Raw genomic sequence first — 25,988 nt, 5'->3', positions numbered from 1 at the left:
TGAAAAAGTGCTTAACAACTTTTATCCCAACAACTTATTTATCTTGTTAATGTCTTATTTTTTTGGGAAACATGCAATTCTGTATAGGTTTAGATGGTGATAAACACGGTTTCTAACGCTTTCCTTTATTAATGATCTAACCGTTGTTTTGTTCGTTTATATGTATATGTCTCACTTCTTCGTAATTAAATTTATTTTTGTCTTGCTTGCTTAGTCTTAGTTATATTTATACATCTCTCGTTTGTTCTGTTTTTGTTTATTTATTGGCATTTGCTTCATATTTGTACTTCGCTAGTGACGTCACGTCTTGTTTAGTGGGAAACACAACTGATTCGTTCATTTGTTAAATTTCTCTTATTTATAAATTTTCTAAATCTTATAATGTCTAACTGCATTCTTCTTATCATCAACTCTTCATCTTACTTTTATCTGATTATACATACAGCCTACGCATGAACGTCAGGGCAAGATATATTCAAAATAAAAAAGGAAGCTCCAAAAGGCATTATTATTGAATAATGAAATAATAAAGACGCGGTAGAAATCATAATCAAAGTAATGGGCAGGATAAATGGCTAGAAATATCTCCCTGGTAGCCTCATGACTCGTTTGATCAATTAACAGTAAACCCCATTGGTTTGGCATATCAAGCAACTCCTCAATATCTTTTATCACCGCTCGTTGAGGTATTCAGCTAACGATATTTAAAACCAAGGTCTGATTATAGGAGTCACCTGAGAAATTACCTAAACACTTCCAAACTGCAAAGTTATTAGTTTCAAAATTTAAGACACTTTCGCTAGATTTGAAATTTAGATCATCCTCTGTTTTTCTTGATCAATCTAAGATTCTGAATTAATATTTGCAGTTTTTAAATTTCTTTTAACTAGAAAATTGCCTTACAATTTATATTCCTCAACTTAGGTTTTTTAATATTTTTTTTTATATCCGTTTCCGCATCTGCTCCGATTTCTAGCAAAAGTGCATTAATATCTACATCTAAATGTGTCACGAATTACATATCCGTGGCAACTCCACTAGAAACAAAGTGTGGATAAGGTTTTGCCTTATTCACAGTGAAGTTTTACCGTTAAAAGCTTGCTATAGTGCTGTTTCTAAAATAAGCGAAATAACCAATAAGAGGAAACACCAATTAGGGCAAATTCAACTATGGGTTTCAAGTGTGATACTGAAACGTGGGCGCTTCTAAAAATCGAAAAACATTTGTCAAATTTTTTCCAGAGTAATTGCCTAAGGTTAGTCTTAGTTACCCGTTTACTAACCAACCGTATATCAAACAATAAGATGTGCTAAAAATATGGTTCAATCTCACTTTTGAGGGCTATAATGGAAAAAATTTACAATGACTCCGATGAAAAAAGGACAGCTTGCCAAAGATTGTAGTTTTGGTCATCTATTTAGGTCGCAAAGAAAAGCAGTTGGTCTACAAATGAGGTCGCATGAAGATATAAGGAATGATTTAAAGGAGATTGCAACTTCATGGAGGGGGAATGAAGCTTTGAACAGAATAAGCAAAGGAGAAATGGGTTGCTACTGAACTGAGTTATTATTAGTAGCAGTAGCAATAGTAATATTATATTCAAACCAAGAAAAAAATAGAACCAAATACTGACTCCATGGCACTTAAGTCCATATCAACTTCTTCCCCCGTAAACAAAGGAATTTTCTTCTTCTTGTTCTTCCTTGACTTAGAGTGGCAGGTTAAGTCTGCCTTGGCAGGATTACTCTCAATCTGAAGTGTATGTCTAAATGTACCGTCTAACTCCTGCAGTGCCACAACCAAAGGGCCCATGTACCTTTTTGTGCCGAGAGCTGAATTGCTTAGTCCTACATCCTGATGTAGCTCCAACTCAACTGTGTTCCTGAAAAAGGGAAAGATAGATTAGCAGGTTTATATAAGAGACAGAGGTGGCTAATTAAGAAACTTGTAAGATTAAACTGAAGTTAACCCCCCAGAGAGAAACTCGCCAGCGCTATTAAGCAGCTCTCGCCTTGACCGAAATCAGCGAGTATAGGAAATGGATGAGAAAGGTAAAAAAATTTAACTCTAAAAAAAATTACGACTTCAGGTCTAAATAATGTAGTTAAAGTATGATTTATCTTCGTTTTTATCGAATGATTGCACCCATCCAGCACCCAGCAAAATAATTCTATAAAAATCTAAATAAAATGTTAGTTGCGCTAAATTCTACGTCTCTTTTTTTCTTCACATTTTCCCAGAGATGAACCACTGGTCAAAGGAATACAATCAGTGTACTTATTTACACGTATGCATGTTGTCGTGCATACTAGCCTAGCTTTAACTATTTTATATTTAATTTAGACAAGGTCACAGTTGGATCAAATAAACATGGCTTATTTTGAATGTTCCTAGTTCTGCTGAGCTACATTGAACGGTGCTTTCTAAGTCGTGCTCTCTGATTTTCTAATTTCTATTAAGCACATACTAAAGTATCGACGTTTTCTCCCTAATCAATTTTATATAAACTTAGGGATGAAGTGATGCCGATGCTGTTTAATTCGACCAAGAATTACTTTATTTAAGTTCAACAGATCGCTCAACATTATGAAAGTTTCAACTTAATATCCTTAACTGTTCTTAAGGTTTGGAAGATATGTCGTTTTGACAACCTAGATGCATATAGTGTCTTTTGATTTATTTTAACATAATCCTTAGTATCCCCCTTAGTATTCCAATTTAATACCCGTAAGAATTCCTGAGTTCAATATAGATACGCCCTTTAAACAGTATGGATGTATCTATTGTCTTTTTATTTAGAGCAACATCCTCCTTAACATTCTCTGAAAGTTCCTGAGATATTGCAGGTACGGCCTTGTAAGCACCTAGATGCACACAGTCTTTTTATTTTGTTCAACACCCCCAATTAGTCGTAGTTGCATTCCCAATTAGTCGTAGTTGCAGTCATAGTAGCAGTAGTAGTAATGAAAGTTTCAGAAATGAAAGCCGTTCCTAAGATACTGTATATGCACTCTTTAGATAAAAGGGCCGCAAAATGTATCTTTTAATTTAATTCAACGTCCCTTAAACTTCACCTTAATACCCTAATCTTTTCAGACCCAAACAGGGTCAAACACTCCCCTCTTTTCCAATGATAAATCCTATATGTAAACAACATGCAAATTATGTAATTTACAGGATACGCGGAGAAGAGACGCGAAGCCAGAGTTGCCCTAGTTGTCAGTAAACAAGCAAATAAATCGATGTTGAAATTTGTACCTAAGAATGAAAGAATAATGAAGGCTCGTTTTGAAAGCTCCCAGTCTAAACTTACCGTCGTTGCAGCCTATACCCCCACAAACGACCTTGGTGAGGACACAAAGGACAGTTTCTATAGTGATTTGAACGACATACTCAATACAGTACCTGAGCACAATGTATTAGTTATGTGTGGCGAGTTTAATGCCAAAGTTGGTAGATGATAATAGTCTTGAGCCTGATGTGCTAGGCCAACATGGCCTACGTGTTATCAATGATAATAGAGTGCGTCTGGTTGATATCTGTGCTAGTCATAGCCTGATAGTAGGTGGATCATGGTTCCCCCACCGTGAAGTACACAAATAAACTTGGACTTCTCCTGACATTGTTAAAAGAAGCCAAATTGACCACATATTAGTGAAAAAGCGTTACAGACGATCGCTAGAGAATGTGCGAACTTACTGCGGTGCAGATTCATACTCTGACCACCAACTGATAATTGCCAGTTTCAAACTTAAGTTGAAGACCGTGAAGAAATGTAAAAACACTATCAAGTCCTTTGAAGTACGAAAGCTCCAGGACAAGAATCTTCGACAAGCATACTGTGTAAATCTAGCTTATAGGTTTGAAAGTCTTTCAACTGAAGACACTACTGCAAAAGTAAACGAGAGATGGGAGTCTATTGTACAATGTTTGCGGGGTGCCGCCGAAAAAAAACCTCGGGTATGCGAAGAATGAAAGAGAGCAGGATCAGCGACTTCAAAATCTTGGAAACTTATGAGTAACCGAAAAGAAGCCAAAATAATGTTGGAATCATGCGAGAGCGAGTCCACTGTTGTGTACAAAGATTTTTTGAAATCTGAATATACCGAAGACCGCAAGTTCGTAAAGTAGTCTACCAGAACTTACAAACGGCTCTTTCTTGAGACAAAGGCAGCTGGAGCAGAGGCAGCCATCATTAGAGCGACAGTCAGACAGTCTATTGTATCACAAAGGAAATAACTGGAGATTTCAGAAAGCCAGCACCTCCAACTGAAAGTAAGGCTGAACAACTTCTTATAAAAAAGGAAGATATTGATAAGAGATGGAAAGAATACTTCAATGAGGTATTAAACTTTCCGTCGCCTACAAACCCTGCTTGAAGTCATCAAAGTATTGCATAAGCTTAACAATGGCAAAGCTACAGGAGTTGACGGCTTACAGCCCGAATTCTCGAAGTATGGAGCTGAAGCCACTGCCGAGCCCCTCCCCAAGGCTCTTTCTCAGATTCAGGAAACTGAAAATATTCCCATTGGTTGGAAGAAAGGGGTTATCGTTAAGCTCTTTAAGAAAGACAGAACAAACGACTGCAATAACTGGTGAGGCATCATTCTGAAGTCTGTAGGGAGTAAAATTGTTTGCCAAGTACTACTGAACCGTATTCAGTCAAAGGTCGACGCAATACTAACAGATGAGCAACATGGGTTTCGACCAGGGAGATCGTGCGCTGATTTGATATTCAGTTTGAGGATACTCATAGAAGAAACGAACGAATGACAGAATAAGATTATTATTGCCTTCATTGACTTTTTGAAAGCGTTTGACTCGGTCCACAGAGACTTATGGAGAATACTAAGGTATTATGAATTCCCCTACAAGATTTTGTATGATTGTCACGCTATACGAGAGTCAGTTATGTGCTGTATAGACTGATCATGGGGACCCTATCGAATGGTTCAGTGTGAAGTCTGGGTCCGCCAAGGATGTATCCTCTCCCCAGTGCTATTTGCTATTCTCATCGACTATGTACTTCGAATATGTAATTTCAGAGGTGGAATTCAGCTGAATCAAAACCGTAAATTCTGTGACGGTGATTTTGCTGACGATTTAATTCTCCTGTCTCATTTAAGAGAGGAGCTACATATTGATATTGCTGTACTCTCCAGCATGGTCAGACGAGTTGGTCTGTCAATCAGTATACAGACAACAAAAGTCATGTGAAACAACGTCAATACCCTACCTACCCCATCACTCAAAGTCGGATCTGATCTACTAGAGGAGGTTGAAGAGTAGTATCATTAGTGATACTAAATGTAATGGTAGCCTTGAGCAGAAAACTACCACACGCATTGCGTGCGCAGGAAGCACCTTCAATAAGCTAAGAAATGTGTGGAGGAGCCCAGCATACTCCTTAAAGCTCAAGTTCCAGCTTTTCAATAGTAACATCCTCACCGTACTAATGTATGGCGGCGAATCATGGGCGTTGAAAAAGCGACTGGAAAGCCGAATCCAGGGTTTTGATAACATCTGTCTTCGGCACATCCTTGGTATCCAGTGGACTGATAAGCTCACTAACACCTCTATACGTGAAAAGACAAAGCGTGAACCCATGGTGCAGTTCGGTGAGGGCCGCCTACCCCATGATGTGTGGTGTTGGGTTCCTTCTGTTATCAGAAGTTGTGGGCAACAGAAGGCACACTAGGCAAATACCTTGAGAAGGATGTTGTGCTTTTGATATTGTCACTCAAACAACTTTGGTCATAAGCACAAGAGAGGTCTTCATAGAGAGGCACCGTTGTCGCCTTATTAGCCACGTGGCATGGGAAGACCTAAGTCTAAGTACGTAAGTTTTAAGGAAGATAAGAAGTTACTCTAATCTGTAGCTCTTTTTTTCTTTAACTGTTTGGAATATCAATGCGTAAGAACAAAGCGAGCTTCACCTATATGCTCGTACCATCCATCCCTGCAGTGCGCTCAGACTTTGGTCTGATTTTTGCTGTCGGGCGTGCCTGGAGCTCCATTCCTGTTGGGATTCGAAGGTCCTGTACCATAGGCTCCTTCAAGAAACAGTTAAAGAAATTTTTGATTAAAAAAAATTAATTAAATTATAATATTGATCAGTTATTTGCATTGTTTAACTATTTAATTATTTAGATTGATTGTAATTATTTAGAATTGGATAATGTGAGTGTTGGTTCCTCAATGTAAATCTTTTAAGTATTTTTATTTAAGTAGGTGATGCGGAGACCAGTTGTACTCGGGTGAGAATTGGTGAGTAGAATCTAAATATATTTTAAGAGTGAACGTATTTAAAAGTTATTTATATTTTGTTTTTGTTTTTTGTTGTCTTTTTCCCAAATATCGGTCCATTGAGCCCTTTGGGATATTTTTGTTTATAAATGGAAGTATATTGATAATAAAAGGAGCTTGAATTTGAACCTATATCCTTATCAAGACTCGGTTCACAGCGTAGGTGACATGCATCAGTTATCAAGTACATAGCTTTCTCCACACTCATTGACATCCCGGGTGGTAGCTTACCAGGGAACATGGTTTCAAATACATCAATGATTCCGTCAAACAAAGCTGCAGACATACAAGCTTGCACGAACTTGAGTACCCAGATGATTTCTGCTTTGTATGCCACATCTTTGTCACAAAACATCTCATGAGTTTTACTTCCATTGGTAGCTGATGGCACATATGATTGGGGCTGTTCCCTAGCGGATTCACAAAATCGTGATTGTAGCGGATTGAAACAGATCATAATATGTTTATAGTGCTGGTCCAACTAAGCATGCTGTTTCAAAGTGGAAAAGCTTTCACGACAGCAAAGATTTTTCCTGCATATTTTGCAGTGAAAAAAAACCCAATCACCAATCCTACACCATCTGTTTATCTTTCTGCCACTCATGTCTTCTTTAGGTACCCGAGAGCAACAGAATTTGCAGTTGCTCATTGTCTTTCCTAAATACATTTGGAAGAGGTGAAAGACAAGTAGGTTTTTACCATCTGAATATTACACCCATGGTACTCCCCTCTTCTAACTGCTATTAGTTTAATAGCAAACCTTTAGAGGGAAAGAATATATAGTTTGTACCATTGGAATACAAGTCAAGTCGAACAAAATCATACTGGTATGGTTCATTTTATGAAGCTACAGGAAATCATTTATCCTTGAACGTTATCACAATACGACCAATCCATTCCAACCACCCTATAAGCCAATGTTACTCTCTATCCTTGAACGGCACCACAATGTGACCCATCTATCCCACCCATCATTTAGGCCAATTTTGTGCTGTTATTAGCTACCTATGTTTACAACAGTTAATAGACATTTTGGTCACAAGCAAAGTTTCCACAGTTTTGTTGCTTCTTCCTGAGCTGCAATGGCGTAATGAAGAGCTCAGTAAAACCAGATTTGTGGAAAAGCTATATTATCTAAAGAGGGTCTCAAGTATATCAGGCTTCAATTTTCAAAATACCCTGCTCCCAAACAACGAATTTTAGGGACTTTTGAGCTCTCTATCCTTGAACGGCACCACAATGTGACCCATCTATCCCACCCATCATTTAGGCCAATTTTGTGCTGTTATTAGCTACCTATGTTTTACAACAGTTAATAGACACTTTGGTCACAAGCAAAGTTTCCACAGTTTTGTTGCTTCTTCCTGAGCTGCAATGGCGTAATGAAGAGCTCAGTAAAACCTGATTTGTAGAAAAGCTATATTATCTAAAGAGGGTCTCAAGTATATCAGGCTTCAATTTTCAAAATACCCTGCTCCCAAACAACGAATTTTAGGGACTTTTGAGATAAAGGGACTTTCTGCATAAAAAGGGACTTGAATGGGATTTCAGCCAAAAAAGGGACTTTAGGGACTTTTAGGGACTAATCCTAAGCCCTATTTATCATCAAAAGGGCAGGTACACTGCGCTACCGTGCAGCCTATTCAACGAAAAGTGATTTTAAAACAGCATAGGAATTCTGTGGCCACTTATGAACTGTCGGATATGTCGCAGGAATGGTAGATGAAAGTTCGTTATTCTGTTTCATTACTTTTGTCTCATCAGTTACGTCCTGTTCAGTGTTTCCACTATCCCCGAATTTCCGGGGATTTCTCCGAAAATCTCGCAAAAACGGAGCAGAAAAAACTTGGGCCTAGAAGCGACAAAGCTTTAAATCTATCTTTTATAAATTCGAGAAAAGAGCTATTTGAGTGTCATTTCTCAAATTCAAAGACTGAGTGAGGTACTGGAACATCATAGAAAGCTCTTTAAGGGCTCATTTAAAAGCCGAATTTAATGTCTAACCCCTTTTTAAATCCAACTTGATAATACCATCATAAACTGCAATATGACAACCCAAAAAAGTCCATTCTCGGTGAAATTTCTGGAATGGAAAGGCTGAAAAGATAGAACAGGGTAATATTATAGTCTCCATAGTTGAAAACCCTAAACCTGAGGCTTACAATCCCCCTCTTCTATATTCCCTATTCTCCCCCTCTCAAATATTTTCAATAAATTGTCTACTGACTAACAGAGCTAACAGGGTACTTTATCATAGAGAGATATTTAAGGTATCATTTAAAAAAAAGTCTTTATCATTACCTGATTTTTATAAACTCGTCTTAATAACACTGTCATGAAGTGCCAAATGGCGCAGTTTGTTGCCATATCTAAAGTGGAAATATTAGTTATTATGAAAGGGGTAACATATAATCTCCCTGATCAGAAACCTTAAACCTGATTTTTACTATCTTCCCTCTTGCATAATTTCCCTCCGATTTCCCTCGAAAGTTTCATAAATCATTGGGTGACTAGCAAAAGTAGCAGCGCACTGAAGCATCATATGAGAAATTTAATGTCTCATTTAAAGCTGTTGATCATATTTAGTGCGCTCTTTGTAGAGTTGTTTCGATAATTCCACCAAAAAGTGCCATAAAAAAGTACCACTAAAAATGGAATTTGTTGATGTAATTTCTCGATTAGAAATGCTGGAAACATGAAACGGGTATCGTACGAATACCAATAGCCACACTCTCCTTTTTAACGCTACCCCTTTCAGCCCCTTTAGCAACCTAGTTAAGACCAACCAGAGCCCATTGTAACCGGAAGTTTAAAAACATGTTTTGAAAAAAAAAGTCCAATGGGAAAAATTAGTGTTTGAAGCTGACTTAGAAATGGTAAACAGTGTTTCGATTAATCTTCATAGTAAAATTTTATTACGAAAAAGGGTCGAAAAAGAGCCTGAATTCCCCTAAAAGCACAGTTACCACTGTTGTAAAACACTGTTGAGCGTTCGCTATTATCTCCTCTTCTATATCCCTGGTTCAACACACTCATAAAGTCCGTTAGGGTAAAAATATGGATTGATCCACCAGCTCAAAAATAAGAAAGCTTTACATCTTCTTTGAACTTTACTTCCCCGCTCACGAATTAAGGCCTTAATTTGTAGCTAGAAATTATCGGATCTTGACTTATTTGTTCGATTCTAGAGAAACCTAGGCGGTCAAATTTCTTGGCCAACTATAGCCAAGAAGGTGAGAAACTGGACCAGCAATCTGAAGGTCACAAGTTCAAGCCATCTTGACGGCCCTATATTTATAATTAATATTTTTGTTATACTAAATTTCTGCTGCTGCTATTATTGATTTTTTTCGGCGATTACACGCATCCTTATGTTCAAGATAACACCAATATTCATCTTTCGTTATGACTAAACAGCCAGTGTATGTCATAATGTAAAAACTTCAAATCTCCCATTTTTGCACTATTAGCTTCTGATTATATTTCTTTTTTTTCATTTCTCAGTGTTCTGTGAATTATTGTTTTTGTCACAAATAAGTCTATCAACAATTTGCAGCAATACACAGCACCTATTAGTGATCAAAGCACTAATCTATACCGTTTTCATTGTTTTCACAGTGCATTACGGAACAAATTTATCACGGTTATATTATTTACACGGTATTTTATTGTATTATTATTTTATTGTATTGTTTTGTCACATATAAGAATATCAAAAAATTGCAGCAGTACATATCAGGAAATCACGGTCAAATTTACCTTTTTCTGTTGAAGACAAATTTCATTGTAAATTTGGCATGGCCAGCAACATGAACCCACTGATCTATAAAGGCCGCCATATCTTTACCGGTGACAGTGTGAATAGCTTTTGTGAATCCCTCAGTGGATATTAACATTGACGACCATTGGTCCTGTGCAAACTCTTTCTTTGCAGCGGCAGTTGCCAATGACAACTGCTTGTTAAAGACCTAAACAATTAAATATTAAATTGAATTGGATTTATTTATGACCCGTTGCAAATACAAATGAAAAACGGAGTATAGCCTAAAAAGAGAAAAAAGAAAAAAGTGGAAAATTAAAAGTAAAACAAAGAAGAAATTCATAACACAATAAAGGCATAATAATAACACAGGAAACACGACACATTTACTGTCCTAGGAGGGAACAAAAGGCGTGTCTATTGATCGCTTATTCTAAGCTTCAATGCATCTGCCGATGGCAGGCTTAGACTCTATGATGCTATGTCTCATAGTGGTTCAATAATTGCTAACCCAGGGAAGGAGGCGAAGGAGGTACTCTCCATGCTCGTCGTATAGTCACCAGAGTTGTTGTGATCCCGTTGCTGAGAAAATACAACAAACAGGTGCAAAGAACGGGAAATTTCAGAACTTACAAACGTTACACAGTTTAGCTAGTAACCGATTATTATAGTTTAAAGAATGGTTTAAATTTTTGAACAGCCAACAAATCGAATATCTTTTAATTGACTGAAAAACAAAAGAGTTTTTAAGCTAAACCTAATCAATCCTGAGGTGGTCCAGCTGACTTCTAACTCACTGAAATTTTACCAGGCAGGAGGCTAGACTCAATAGTACTTGGTAGGACACTAATGATTCATTTTCTATTTTTCTCTGCTCCCATGGGTCCCCATGAACTTCTAAACTCCCAATCCAGCATAAATAAGCTTCTAGGCTTCTGGTAAACTCTTTTTGAATTTCAAAGGACAAAGTCTGTGCGTTATTCCGGTTTAAACAAGATAAAACGTGCCCCACAAATAAGTCCACCGCTTCAACTCAGAGTGTTTTTGTACTTAGTTCAAAAATAAAATTGTGGTTGCGCCGCATAACTGAAGTTATACAAAACTAGATCGATTGGGAGCCAAGAGTGGGTAGGACCCACTCAATGATGACAATAGCACAATCACATATTTCCTAGGAAAAGCTTAAAAATCTATTATAGCATGATTCACAACAACAGACACATCAAAAAGCACCTCATATGTCTTCCAGGCTCCTGGTAAATTCTTGTCGAATTTCAAAGGATAGAATCTTTGCGTGATTCCGGTTCAAACAAGATACAACGTGCCCCACAAGTAAGCCGATCGCTTCGACTCAGATTGTTTTTGTACTTAGTTCAAAAATAAAATTGTGGTTGCGCCGCATAACTGAAGTTATACAAAACTAGATCGATTGGGAGCCCAGAGTGGGTAGGACCCACTCAATGATGACAATAGCACAATCACATATTTCCTAGGAAAAGCTTAAAAATCTATTATAGCATGATTCACAACAACAGACACATCAAAAAGCACCTCATATGTCTTCCAGGCTCCTGGTAAATTCTTGTCGAATTTCAAAGGATAGAGTCTTTGCGTGATTCCGGTTCAAACAAGATACAACGCGCCCCACAAGTAAGTCGATCGCTTCGACTCAGATTGTTTTTGTACTTAGTTCAAAAATAAATTTGTTGTTGCGCCACATCATGTTATACAAACCTAGATCGATTGGAAGCCAGGAGTTGGTAGGACCCCTAGATTAGGACTATTCCAATCATAGCATTGATGACGATAGTACAATTACATATTTCCTAGGAAAAGATTAAAAATCCACTTTAGCATGATTCAAAACACCAGACACATCAAAAGCACCTGTCATGTCGCTAATTCCTTGCATAGTTTTACGCCCATGCTGGATATAACTGCTGAATCTTTGTTAAAGAAACACTCAGATGGCCTTAGTGGGATATACCTATCATATTGTTATACAGTTTCGAATGAAAATACTAGCTAAATGCTTTCACTTTGGTAGTCCGTGTTAAATTTGAGGCTTAAGCATGAAAATAAATAATATCAAAAACTCCCCGTGTCATCCCCATGCTAAGTCGAAGTACCTCCGTGTTAAACCAATAAACTAGTGTCAAAACCAACACGTGTTAGGTCAAGTTGCTATACCACTTGAGCATAATACCATGATTAATTCCTAAGTCCTTAGCATTGGTATCTAAATAAGAAAACAGTTAGTTCCTTTAAAAATAATTATCAGGAGACCAAACTCGTCTGGTTGACGAGAGAGACATCTTTTTTAATCTTTAACCAAAACAACATTTATTTTATTTTATTCGGCAAACCTTTTTGCATACTCATACTGACGAATTTTTCTATGCTTTCAGCAATCAAACTAAACTGGGATGTGTTGGGATGTTTTTAATACTTAGCACAGAACATCATCTTCAGCAAAATTTATTGTAACTTTTCCAAGCATTTGTGACACCATTCATATGAAAACTGTCTATTCCAAAATTAAGGCCCTAAGCGAATTGTCTCAAAGTCGTGACCTATCCAGATCGTATTTTCACACCAGAAAATGATGGTACCAATTTCAGAATAAATCATTATTTCCACATCCGAGAAATAATTTACAAATTATTGAATAAATATACATATATAAAAGCTGTATTTACATAAAAAGATTAAGAAATATTAAGAAAAAAAATGTTTTAAATACATTAGGTAAGCTCTCCCACCACCTGCTAGGCACCGCGAATAGAAGCTATAGAAAATAACTTAAATACTAACCTGCATTAACATTTGGTAGCCAATCCGTAGCTCCAACATACGAATAATTAAATGTGCTTTCTTTCTCATTACCTCAACGTATTCTGGTGAGACAGTATGTACCGAATCTAGGGGGAAATGAAATTGGTTCTCTATTGCTTTTGGGGGTGGAACTGAGCCAGGGAACACAGTAGGGGATGGACTTTGACTTGGGTCAAGTATTATGCCTCCATGCTTCTGCTCATACTCAACAACTGCCTCCATTTCCTAAAAATGACAGAAAATTAATCTTTTGCCCCTAGATATATACAGTAGTAGATTCTAGTAGGAACCTTTTATGCTGAATTCGAAAGTGCATACATTTTTTATGCCCAAACAATTCTTGTTTATGTTTTCGTTTAAAACAAAAAATAAATATCAATTAAAATAAATTCTAATAGTTTTTTTTTATTTCCAAACCAAAGTGTAAATCAGTTGTTTCCTATGGGGAAACCTCTTTATTTCTATTTTACTGTTTGGTCGTGACAGAGATTAAATGTGCCCGACATTTCAACTTTATTAAAATTTTGTGCCCCCACATTTCACTTTAGGTAAAATTTTTTTTTTACTTTTCTTCGAAAGGCTTGCTGCAAAGAATCTTACACTCAAATCTTATACTTGGGCTAACGGTAGATTGATAAGGTTCCTCTGACATGATCTAAAAGGCTTCGTTTACTCGAAAAAATAATGGCGAAAGCCTTTTAGTTTCGGACCTGACCAATCTAACCCGAAAAAAGCCTGATACAATCCCCCTGTCTTATATTTTGGCCGTATATATCTACCTCTTATCGACATAAGAGATGTATATAGTTAAGTATTAAGAAACCGAAGATCCTTTTTGTCCACTTATAGTTTCCGTTCTTTTTAATAGAAATAAGTAAACTTAGTAATTGACATTTTTAATACCAAGTCAACGTGCATTCAAAACGCAAAATGTTGCAACAGATTTTGGTAAAAACAAAGAAAAAAAAACTTGCATTACAAATCATCGAATTAAATTTATTAACAACAAAAGTTATCATAAAAAAATATATACCATAGGCTCTAGAAGCTTGAGAATCGTAAATGAAATTGTGTTTTTATTCACAAAAAATAAACTATTATTATCAAAGACAAATCAATTTGCTTGCCAAACCAAGCTAGCCAAACGCAAGTCAATTTGCATATTTATATCCCGCGAAAAAACGCAAAATCAATTTGCTTGCCATGTCCGGATCAATTTGCGTTTTTAATTGTCAAAATATATTATGTTATAATAGAAGTAGGCCAAATTCAAAGGTTCCATGCGGTTTAAGAACGTACAAAGTATTCGTTTGGTTTGATAACGATTTATTTTTTCAATAAAAGAACCCTGGAGAGGGCTCTATCCCTTTATGGAAAGGGATACTGTGTACCATATAGGTCAACTAGTGCTACATTTTTCTTGTATTTGCCACCATGGTACAAAAAAAAAGAAGAAAAACTGTGTAGTTCTTACACTCCCAGACACTGGAAGACGGTTTGTCTACAAGAGGGGCAGCCATTTTGAAGTCTCATTCGTATCAGGTTTTCACTAGGTTTTTGAGCTAGTTTTTGCTTGGGTTCAAGTTTTTTATTTCTTCACTGTATTTTTATTTATATTTAATAGCGGGTAACAAACAAGCTATTATCATTATTATTATTATTACATTAAACAGAGACTTATAGCTATATTGTCATAGTACTAGCATAAGATTATAAAGTGGATAACTTGTCAAGAGTCGTCAATATTTGACGACAAAGTCGTGAATACTTGTCAAAGCTAAAGGTCTTTATAAGTGAACCGATTACAAGTAATAAGTCATTAAATAGCATTTAAATCACCCATTTTCCAGCAAGTTGCATTGGAAACACTTAGACACAATGGATTCACCAAAGTCTAAATACAGAGAGTGTTATAAATATGCAGTCTAAGTACACAGAATACTATACTGGTGACTATGGATAAAATTAGACATGAAAATATAAAGTAGCACCATAATTAAATGTAAGGTGAGGATACAAGTAAATATAAGATAAATTTTAGGTGGGTCTGAAGCAACCTCCTGCCTAAATTTATGAATAAAACAGTTTATATCAGAGAAAAGTCAATATTTCTAGTCTTTAATTTAAAATTCAGCTAAAACCTACTTTTCTTAATTGGATTTCAAAAAGATTCTTTCTAAATTTTGACTTTATCAGTTTTAGCAAGTAGTGGCTCTTCGTAGCAAATTTTTCGCAATTGAAGTCAATGCTGCTGTCAGTGTTGCCACTTTTTTGTCCCAAATATGGTTCTTTAGCTTTTCCCATTTTGTAGCTTACTGATAAACTTTTTATTTCAAATGGCTGAAAAATAAAAGGAAAAGGTAATTTCTCATCCCAGTGACCTTGGACTCCGACGCAAGTCTTCAATCGTCTTTAATTTCTAAGTTTTGGACTGAAGAGTTTCATTGTAGCTTGTGTTGACTCCGGACTCCGCTTTATGCTTATGTCCAGAGTGGCATTGGACTCCAACGCAAGTCTTCAAACGTCTTTAATTTCTAAGCTTTGAACTGAGGAGTTTCATTGTAGCTTATGTTAAGTGGCATTGGACTCCGACGCAAGGCTTCAAACGTCTTTAATTTCTTTAACAGTAGCAGTATCTGGACCTTTTGACATTGGTTCCAAGATCAGAGATGGGAAAATTAACAGTACCAGTAACTAGGACCCTTTGACATTGGTTCAAAGATCCAAGATGGGAAACTCTAATAAGCATTTGTCAATAACGACAGTCACCCAAGGATCATTTCCTTGGTGCTTTCTGTCTAAACTGTTGCTTGGAAAATGATGTGGTATTTTATCGCTTACCTAACCTTCTGGCATCTTCGACTGACCTATTATGATTAAATTTCAAAATCCCTGTGTAAATTGCTGATCAAGAGGGCTAATTTCTAGTTTCGAAAACATTCCAAACTTTAATCTTTTTTTTCAGAGATTCCCCTCCGAATGAGTTTTACCGGAAGGAGTCTTTTTCCGGTTTTTGTTAGACTTCCTTTACTTAACTAAAAAAAATAAAAACCTCCAAAACTTTAATAAATTTTCAGAGATTCATCTCGAGGCTTCCAAGCAAGATATTATAGATTCAATAGTAATACACCATATTCATTATTTATGAGAAGAAGGAGTCTTTTTTTTAGTTTTTGTTTAATCTTCTTTTACTTAACTTTAAAAAAGAACTAAAAACCATCCAAACTTTAATATTTTTTCAGAGATTCCCCTCCGACTTCCCAAGTAAGATGTCTTAAATTCAATATAATAATACACCATATTCATTATTCGGAAAGAATTTTCTTTTCTTTTTTGGTTTAATCATCTTCAATAAATAATAACATTTTAACAATTGGGGAATTATATAATACAATTATAGCACAAGGATAAAATATTTTTATCCATGGGAAACAAACAAGAAACACAGCCCCTGACTTTCATCATGACAAAAAATTTCCCATTATTATATACAAGCCTGGATTTACCAATAGGCCCACTAGGCCCGGACCTAGGGACACAAAATGCCAGGGGGCGCAATAAATTATCAATGAGTGAATTTTTCTGAACAAAAACTAGACTGATGTGATTTCTCGTCAAATTGCCGGCTGCACTTCACCACTGCGCTCCCTATTCACAGAAAAGTGATTATAAACAACACAGGAATTTCATGGCCACATATAAACTATCAGATATCTCCCAAGAATGGCAGCTGAGAGTTTCGTATCATCTCTCTCTTTCATTACTTTTGGCTCATCAGTTACGTTCTGTTCAGCGCTTCGACTATCTCACATTTTTGGGGATATCCCCACAAATCTCGCAAAACTGGAGCGACAAAAACGCTTGGGCCTAGAAGTGTCAAAGCTTTAAATCCAGCCCTGATTATATAAACAGAAATGGGATTAAAATGGATTCTCTGGGCGTAGGGTAAAATAGTCCCGTGACTTTTAGCATGTTAAAACACCTACCTTCATAATATGAATAGAAATGGGATTAATATGGATAGAAACATGGATTCTCTAGGATAGGGTAAAAATAACTCCTGACTTTTAGCGAGACGAAAAACCTACCTTCATTATATGGTAGCGATATTCATTATTTCCAAAAAACTTTTTCACATACAATCCTCCCAAATAGTCAGCAATGCCAAAGGTCAGCCAGGCATCGTTCCAGTTCTGACGACTTATAAACGAAGAAAAGTATTGCTGCGATATGGCATTAGCGAGAGCTTGTCGGGTAATGTAGGTTTGGTCTATTTGTACGTAACTATGCAGAAAGTTGACGCTGTAACAAAAAAAAGCAAATTCACGCTTTATACTTTACGTTATATTTAATTGCATAATTCGTATAATAGGAATTCCTGGCTGTTCGGGAAGAGAAGGAGCGTTAAAACTGCTTTGTTTGTCTAAATTTTGGCCTACAGTTCCCTTTTTTTGTATACTAAGTCTTTTTTTTGGAACAAAGTAGAATACAAATCTATTCGGCTGAACGTAAGAATAAGTTTTAACCTAAAATTAGCTATACATCACTCGAACTTAGAAGCCACAATTTGTACAGAATTCTGAGACATTTTTTTTTCAAACATCAAAAACAAGAAGAAAAATAGGGAATTCTTTTCGTAAGACAAAGGAAATCTATTTTGAATCAATATTTCGGCCCTATGTCCAAGGGCCGTTTTTTTTCTTCCCTTTTTTAAACGTTTATGTTTATTTTTGTATATATATTACTTAATATAATTGGTCAATCTCCGTAACTCTAGAGAAAACATATTTATAAGATAAAATTTTATTAATAAAGCCCGTAGGCCGTAGCAACATATACACAAAAAAAAAAAAGACCAAAACACAACTTGAAATGAAACTAAAAAAGCACAAGGTGAACATTTCTAACCAATAACAGCAAACATAATAAATTCCAAGGCCTACACATCTCAGCAAAGTATCCCCTCAAACATTACTCCTTATGTTTAAACCCTATACATTTAAACTTAACCAACTATTTAGTAGCAAACGCATTCCCCTCAGACATCCGCTCAATTAACCAACACTCACTCTCAAACACTCTTCTAAAACATTTATTCCGCAACTCAGACAGCTCTTCACACTCGCATACCAAATGAAAGAGATTATGATTCACACATCAACACATCGGGCAAAATAATGGGCCGGCTGCCAACCTACATTTTCTTCTCTCTTCTTTATCCAAGCTTCTATATCCTTCACCAGTAATATTCCCTTCAAATCCTCTTTTTTCGAAACAAATTTAAAATAAACCTCCACCCCTCAACTCAGGAGGAAAACCTCAAAGACATAGTGGGCTTGCCACTCTCGGATTTCTTAGTTGCTAAGGGTGTGCTTCACTTCCTTCCAAACCTACGCGCTCTTATCCATTGAGTCTTTTCTTTCATTCCACATCACCCACATCAACAGCAGTCCAGTATTTCTATCACCTGATTTGGCCACGAATCACGTTTACCATTCTTCAAACTCTTCAAATAATCTGACTTAAAAAGCTCTAGGTAACCTAATTGGACTCTTCAAGGAAATTAAATAAAAAAATAAACAAGTTTTTTAACTGAAAGTAAGGAGCGACATTAAAACTTAAAACGAATAGAAATTACTTCGTATATGAAAGAGGCTGCCTCCTCATCAACGCCCCATTCTTTACGCTAAAGTTCGACTCTTTATCTTAACTCTATTTTTTAATACAGTAAAAAAATTAATACGTAAAACAGTAAAATTTAATACTTTTTGAATCAATGCATGTTTTGATTTTGGCTCTCAGCAGATGAATAATTAAAACAAAATTTGAATATTTTTTTTTGGCTAAATGACTTTTTCAGTGTTTTGATCGAATAATTTTGAGAAAAAAAGGAGCGGGGGAGCAGGCCTAGTTGCCCTCCGATTTTTTGGTTACTTAAAAAGGCAACTAGAACTTTTAATTTTTTACAAATGTTTTTATTAGTAAAAGATATACGTAACTTACAAATTAGCTTACGTAACGAACTTCTGTATTCTCATGTTATTATTACGTAGATGGGGGGGGGGGTCACCCCTTCGTCAGTACCTCGCTCTTTACACTAAAGCGTAAATGTTGTTCCGATTTCTTAAGAATGACCCCTGAATCACAAAAGCCGTAGAATAAACGGTTGAAATTACTAAAAATACTTACGCGTAAAGAGCGAGGTATTAGGAGGAGAGCCTCTCATATGCGTAATGATTTCTGTTCGTTTTAAGTTTTAATGCTGCTCCTTACTTTCAGTCGAAAAAACTTTTCCATATTTATTTTTGATCCGGAGACTTTAGGAAAATAATTAGCGTTGGAGGGGGCCTAGGTGCCCTCCAATTTTTTGATCACTTTAAAAGGGCACTAGAACTTTCCATTCCCGTTGGAATGAGCCCTCTCGCAAGATTTTAGGACCACTGGGTCGATACTATCACCCCTGGAAAATAAAAACAAAAAAAAAACAAATAAACACGCATCCGTAATCTGGCTTCTGGCAAAAAATGCAAAATTCCACATTTTTGTAGATAGGAGCTTGAAACTTCTACAACAGGATTCTCTGATACGCTGAATCTGATGGTATGATTTTCGTTAAGATTCTATGATTTTAGGGGTTGTTTCCCCCTATTTTCTAAAATAAGGCAAATTTTCTCAGGCTCGTAACTTTTGATGGGTAAGACTAAACTTGATAAAACTTATATATTTAAAATCAGCATTAAAATGTGATTCTTTTGATGTAGCTATTGGTTTCAAAATCCCATTTTTTACAGTTTTGGTTACTATTGACCCGGGTCGCTCCTTACTTACAATTCATTACCACGAACTGTTAGAAAAACAAAAACAAAAATCTTTTAGTGCCACTGAACTAATTGAGTTCTTTAGGGCTATAAATACCTTAAAATATCTTAGTTGAACTTCTTCTAACCTAGCTGCTTTAGCGAATCCCAGAACCTCTGACCCATACTGTAGACTAGAAGCTCGCTTCTCAATAGCATAATTATTAGCCTATTACTCCTTGAATTACAATCCTCAACATGCCAAAATATCCCCTTTAGCACGCTAAACTTAGCACCCAAATAAACAAATTTCTCTATAGCTTCTAACATTTTCTCTCCAACATTAACTCTAACCTTAGATTCAACCTCTCCTTTACTTCTAAATACCAATAATACTGACTTCTTAGCATTTAACACTAAATCCTTCTTTTCTCAATAATCATACATTATATCTAATAGCTTCTGACGACTATCTCTACAATCCACCATTGGAGCTACTTCATCCCCAAATAACAAAAACGACAGCCTAACCAATCCAAACATATATTAGGGCTCCATTATTAAACAAAAAAATAGGAGTAGAACAATAGGAAAATATTTTCTATGAGACAGTAGAATTTTATAGAATGTAGATAAGACACTCCACTGTCTTATAGAGAATATTTCCCTATTGTTCTACTTATATTTTGTTGTTTATGATGGAAAGGCAGTGTGTTTTCATCAATATTTATGGCTCCATTATTTTTTATAAAACTATCTAAGTAATTAATAAACACGGAGAGATACTTGAGAGATAAAGGCATCCTCGTTTCATTCCCACACGAGGCGTAACCAGCCTAGAAAATTTTCCCATATCCTTCACAACACTTCACCCTCTTATAGATCTTTCTATTAGCGCTACAAAACAAGATGGCAGGCCTATTTCTAACAGACTTTCAATTAACAACTTCCTATTTACCCAGTCAAAAGCAATCTTAAGATTTAAAAATGCTACGAATAGCCGACCGTTCTTCTCTCTAGCCTATTTGCTTCCGAATACCTCCGAAGTAAAAATAGGGTCAATAGTACTAAAAGTCGATCTGAATCCCATTTGCACCGGGCTAAGAATTTCCTTATTTTCTATCCTATCTCTTAACCTATGTTCCAAAATGTTTTATTACCCTATGGAAAATCTGAAGATTATGCTGTCATGCATCAGATACTTATTCTTGGGGTCACGAGTTAGAGCTCAGTGTTGGGCTTTTCCCCCCTTCGATAAAAAGTAAAATATTGAGAATATACCTCTTTTTGAGTAAAAGTTACATTTGTACAGTAGAAAATAGATATTAGACTATTTTACACGTGCAGCGGGATAAGGAATTCGATTAAAGTGAAAGTTGAGGGGATCACAATCTGTGATCCCAGAGATTTACTTGACCATGTTTTACTTGACAGGCCAGTTGGATTCATCGCTGTATGTTTTTTATAATGTTTATCTATGTTTTTACCTATGCCCTCATTTTTATTCATTTTACTTGTGTTACTTACTTTCACTTATTTTACTTACATTTTACTTATGTACTTATGTTTGTATACTTAAGTACCCATTTTTATTCATTTCATTCCTTGTACTCATTTTATTTGACTGGCCAGTTTGGTTCATCGCTGTAGACAATGTTTTAATATTGCACTTATGTGCTAAAGTTTTTTTTTTGTATACAATGTAGGATAGCTGACTGAAGGCATCAAGTTCAGCAGTTTTTTTGTTGTTGTGAGAGTTTACTTGATAATAAAGTACTATTCTATCAGTTCGCTTCTTAAAAACGTTTTCCAAAATAATACTTGTGGGGTAAGTCTATATGTGTGTAAATCTGATAATATCTGCCTAAAGAATTGTCACTAGGGAAATCTCATTAATTGGCATGTTTTCCTTCAGCATGGAAGATTATCTCGTTTGTCGTGCCATATTATAGTTTCCTAAATCACCAAAATTTTACTTTCAATTTTTGACTCAATTTAATTTGAATAGAAGATATATAGATATATGTTAAATTCTCCATGTTTAGCTGTACTGAGAGTTGTATGGAAGGCCGTATCCACGGGGGGGGGGGGGGAGAGGACCGCGGGCGTGTTTTTTCTCAAGTCAAGGGGATCAAGTTGAAACTATAAGAGATTTTTGTCGTTGAAGGGAAGGGGCAACGTGGCTTTCATTTTTGTCTTAAGGGAGAAACAATTTTCAGCCGATCCTCACAAAACAGCATATGCTATGTTACATTTCTTTTTTATGTCTGTCATCCGACAGGAGTCACCCTCCTCCTATGAAGTAAGCCACCAAAAATGTGATTAGGAGACAAATATCTGATAAAGAAATCTTTTTCACTTTCTAATTCGTTTAAGAAAAGGGATTTCCCCTTTCATTTTGGGTTAAATAAGGACTACACTAAGATTGGCTGTTCAACATGGATTTTTTTCCAGTTGTTTGCTTAGTTTGTTGATGTTTGATGAGGTTTTTTTCCTACGGATTTTTTCAGTTATATTATTAAGCTAATTTATCATCAATTGTTGTGTTTCGTTAGTTAATGTTAGTTTTGTTGGTTGATGTCTGATTTCGTTTCTTTAGAACGAAATTTTCGCTTTAAACAAAAATTCGTAGTTTTCGAAGTTTTTCATATGATTCCGTCGTTTCATTTTATTTTGTTTGGTGATGTATTTCATTTTCGTATTTTATACACTCCTCAATTTTGAGAGAAATAAATTAAATAAAATAAATAATATTTAGTGCATTATTCAGGCCTTCAGATTGGATAAACGCATACGATCACCAGCGATCTATGTCGACAGGAAAAGTATAAGGGGCCATTAGACCCCCCTTTTTAGATCTACTCCGATGCAAAAGCCAATATGGAATATGCAACTTTTTTGTATATAAGCCTCTCTCCTTTCTCAGTTAGCTCGATACTAGCAGAATTGTTACATTTGCAATTACCTCCTAAACTAGTAGTTTTGAACAATATTTACCAAGAATAGTTTCGTATGCCCTATCTTGATTAGGAGAATCCTTGTAGTTTTTATACCCCAATTAGTCGAACTGTCACTCTTGATCCGATATCAGGTATTTAAATTTAAGACAATGATGAATCCGAAAAGAGCAAGAAAGAGAATAAGCTATAATACATTCAAACAGGACATAATCCACTAGTTCCATTCCAGGTTTTCTTTGCACCCTTTGGGTTTTAGTATAATTTTCGGCTTTTTTCTCGGCATTATATCCTCGATGATGAGTATAAAAACTTTATTTGTGCCAATTATTTAGTTTATTCTTTGCTGATTTGCAACCCATGTTTCTTTTTTATTACGTTTTGAGGCTCTTACTACCAAAAACTGCATAGCTCCATGTGAAAATCTTTTTCATAAGAAATTAATTTCCAGATTTTTCCTTTTTTTATTTTTTTATAAGAAATAAATGGTTGTCTAAATCTCTACTTAACCAATTCAAATAATCAAACTTAAATTTCATTTTCCTTGGTATTTTAATGGCATTTAAAACAAGTTACTGCCATCGAAGGACCGAACGCAATCGACGGACTTCGGCAATCAACGGCAATCGACACCCGTCTGTCGTCTATTACTATGGATGAACTTTGACAAATTAGTTAAACATTGCTCGAAAAATACATTTTTATTTCTAATGGAAAACTCTAAAATTAAGTAGATGACGCTGAGTTATATGAAACACAAAATTAAATAGGTTTCAAATCTTTTATTATCATTCTTTGACACTAAAGCTAAACTTACCAGAATAAGACTATTCTACAGACAACGTGTTATAGTTGTTCTGGAAAAACACCATGATCTTAAACACGTTTTGTTGTTTGAGAGGCTGTGTTTTCAGGGGGGCAATCTTGAGAGAGGGCTTCTTGAGAGAGAGTTATTGTTTGAAACGCTTCTTAAAGGGGTTCAAATGTATTTCAACCTTTTGCTGTGTCAGTTAGGTTGACAAGTGGTGCTTATGAGCCAAACCCTTGAAATTCCAGGAGCCAAAAAATAAACTAAAATTAATCTTCTGCATGTATATCCTTCTAGTTTTAGAATATCAATGTCCTGTGTGGCATTTCGCTTTAACAAAAGAAAAAAGTGAAGACATTGAACGGTTTCAGAAGAGATCGCTACAAATCATTTACGGAAGTTTCCCTTTGCCTTACTCTTCTTATCTGGAAACATTTAAACTTGACCCCCTTTATATCTATCGCAAGAAACTGTGAATGAAGTTTGGATCAACCCCCTTTTCCATCCCATTTACAAGAACTTCCTCCAGTCTTCCTTTGTGCCTCTGAGACCCCAAATCCCCAGGGAAACGGCTGTGAAAGTTCCAAAATTGACACCGGTTTACTACGGGTCAGAGCGCTACTCGTAAAACTTTTGATAATGTTTTAGTTCTTGACCAGTTTAAACTATTATAGTATCTTTTATAGTTTTAATTAAAACCTGTAGTTGTGACCTTTTTCATTATTTTATTTATTTCATTTTTACGTAAAGATATCATTTTTGGGCGTTGCCTATGAACGTTTGTATCTTGTTTTTCAATAAATACTTTGATTTTATCTTATTAAAAAGGGCGTTTAAAACCATCAATGCACAAACTAGCTTAATATAATCCATCTTAATTAGTTACTCATCTTGAAAGGGAAGTGACTGTAGGCCTCAATATTTGAACTCACCCAACTGAGGCTGGACACTTCACACGAAGGAGGATAGTATTGAGGAATATTTGGAAGACATATTTATGCTTAATATAGAAGAGTAAGTGTACACCTATATATAGTTATACTTACCTCTTTCTAGGTGATAGTGCATAAGAACAATTTAGATAATGTTTAAATTATTACCTCTGAAGGTGATTATACATTTTGTATGACTGACTCATTTTTTTAATTTCTATTTTTATGCTTGATTCATTTTTTTATTTCTTTTTTATGATTGACTTATTTTTTTTTATTTCTTTTGTAAACATGTTTTAGTCCTGGTATTGCTCTTTGACTAATTCACCTTTCATCATTGTAACACGAACCCAGACTTTGTATCCCTTCTCCTCTTATGAAAAATAAAATTTATCCCCTTTTCCCTTATTAACGTTAATTTTACAAAATTATACGAAAAAGGGAGGCAGGTCATCTTTAATCTTTTTAGATCTATGGATGTTCATTGAGAACCATTAATTCATCATTTAACCCAGAAAAGATTTTAAACCATAAGAGGAAATATCGGCGACTATGAGAACATATGACAAATAGATATGAGGAGAACTTACCTCATGATAGTTAATGATGCAAAGGAAGAAATATCCTGATAGGCTTCATCTACAAAGACGACCTTGTATGAGGAATAGACGAACCGAGAGCCAAGTGTTTCTTCATAAAACTGAAGGGCTTCCCGAAAGTATTTGGCAACGTGCTTCAAAAGTGGCAACAATGGTGGCAGACAAAAGTGAGTAACTTCGTGCATCTGAGGGTCAACGTACACTTCAAATGGCCTGGAAAAGGAAAGTTTTCTCCCTTTAGTTTTCCCCATTTAGTATTTTTTTCAAGAAATCAAAAGAAAAATGGTCCATTTTCCTTTATTAATGGATTCTTATCTAATTTTTTTCTTCCTATGTTCTAATCTATGAAAAAGAAGAAAAAGAACAATCTTCTTCAGCACCACCACAAATATAACTCGTCCAAATAGGGTGAGGAACTGAAAAAAAGGGTACAATCAGCTTCGTTTCTTAGAAAGAAAAAAAAAACCAAAGCTATCTAATGTTATCATAAAGTTAATTATTAAAGCCAAAACAAAATTATTAGTTGTGTAATTTTTCTATCGATTTTTATTTACTTGGACCTAAGAAAATAATCTTTTACCTAAAATGCATAATAGGTATATTTCTGTACATTTTTTTTAAAACTAGCCTCTATTCAACACATGAACCAAGCCATATTTTGTAATCCTCCAAAACACATACAAATAAAAGAATTTGTAAACTTTCAATAAATTTTTGGGCAGATCAACAACAACTTAGACCCTTAATTGAAAGCCAGATTTTGATACATTAAAATATAAAGCTAGTTTTTATGTTTCTAGTTCTCTTGGTAATAATATATTATCTATGGCGCAAGTAGGTTTAAAATCCGAAATGTTTCCTTCCGGGCAAAATTCTTGCCTTATCATTTTCCCATACTCTTTGAATCTTATCCTACAGAGAAGAGAATTTCAAATACTGAATTTTTAGGAATCAAATACTACAAACATTTAAAAGAAACAGAGTCACTAGCAC

General features: G+C 35.5%; 2 protein-coding genes across 3 annotated transcripts in view; both read right to left on the bottom strand.

Moving 5' to 3' along the window:
* The window catches only part of LOC136038634 (lysine-specific histone demethylase 1A-like), a gene marked incomplete at its 3' end in the record, with an annotated part of 406,525 nt that overhangs the window by 133,914 nt on the left and 246,623 nt on the right, over positions 1-25,988 (bottom strand).
* Positions 1-25,988, bottom strand: part of LOC136038633 (transcription initiation factor TFIID subunit 2-like) — an 80,807-nt gene that overhangs the window by 30,941 nt on the left and 23,878 nt on the right. For both annotated transcript variants that reach the window (XM_065721876.1, XM_065721878.1), the window contains exons 6-10: positions 24,987-25,208; positions 16,991-17,204; positions 12,882-13,127; positions 10,067-10,275; positions 1,635-1,883 (exon numbers count right to left, since the gene is read on the bottom strand). In XM_065721876.1, coding sequence (XP_065577948.1) covers positions 1,635-1,883; positions 10,067-10,275; positions 12,882-13,127; positions 16,991-17,204; positions 24,987-25,208 — 1,140 coding nt within the window. The remainder of the gene's footprint in view (positions 1-1,634; positions 1,884-10,066; positions 10,276-12,881; positions 13,128-16,990; positions 17,205-24,986; positions 25,209-25,988) is intronic.

This window comes from Artemia franciscana, chromosome 18 (genome assembly GCF_032884065.1).
Source record: "Artemia franciscana chromosome 18, ASM3288406v1, whole genome shotgun sequence".
NCBI lineage: Eukaryota > Metazoa > Arthropoda > Branchiopoda > Anostraca > Artemiidae > Artemia > Artemia franciscana.
The sequence above is the reverse complement of the archived record's forward strand: the minus strand, read 5'-3'. Positions and strand labels throughout refer to the sequence as shown.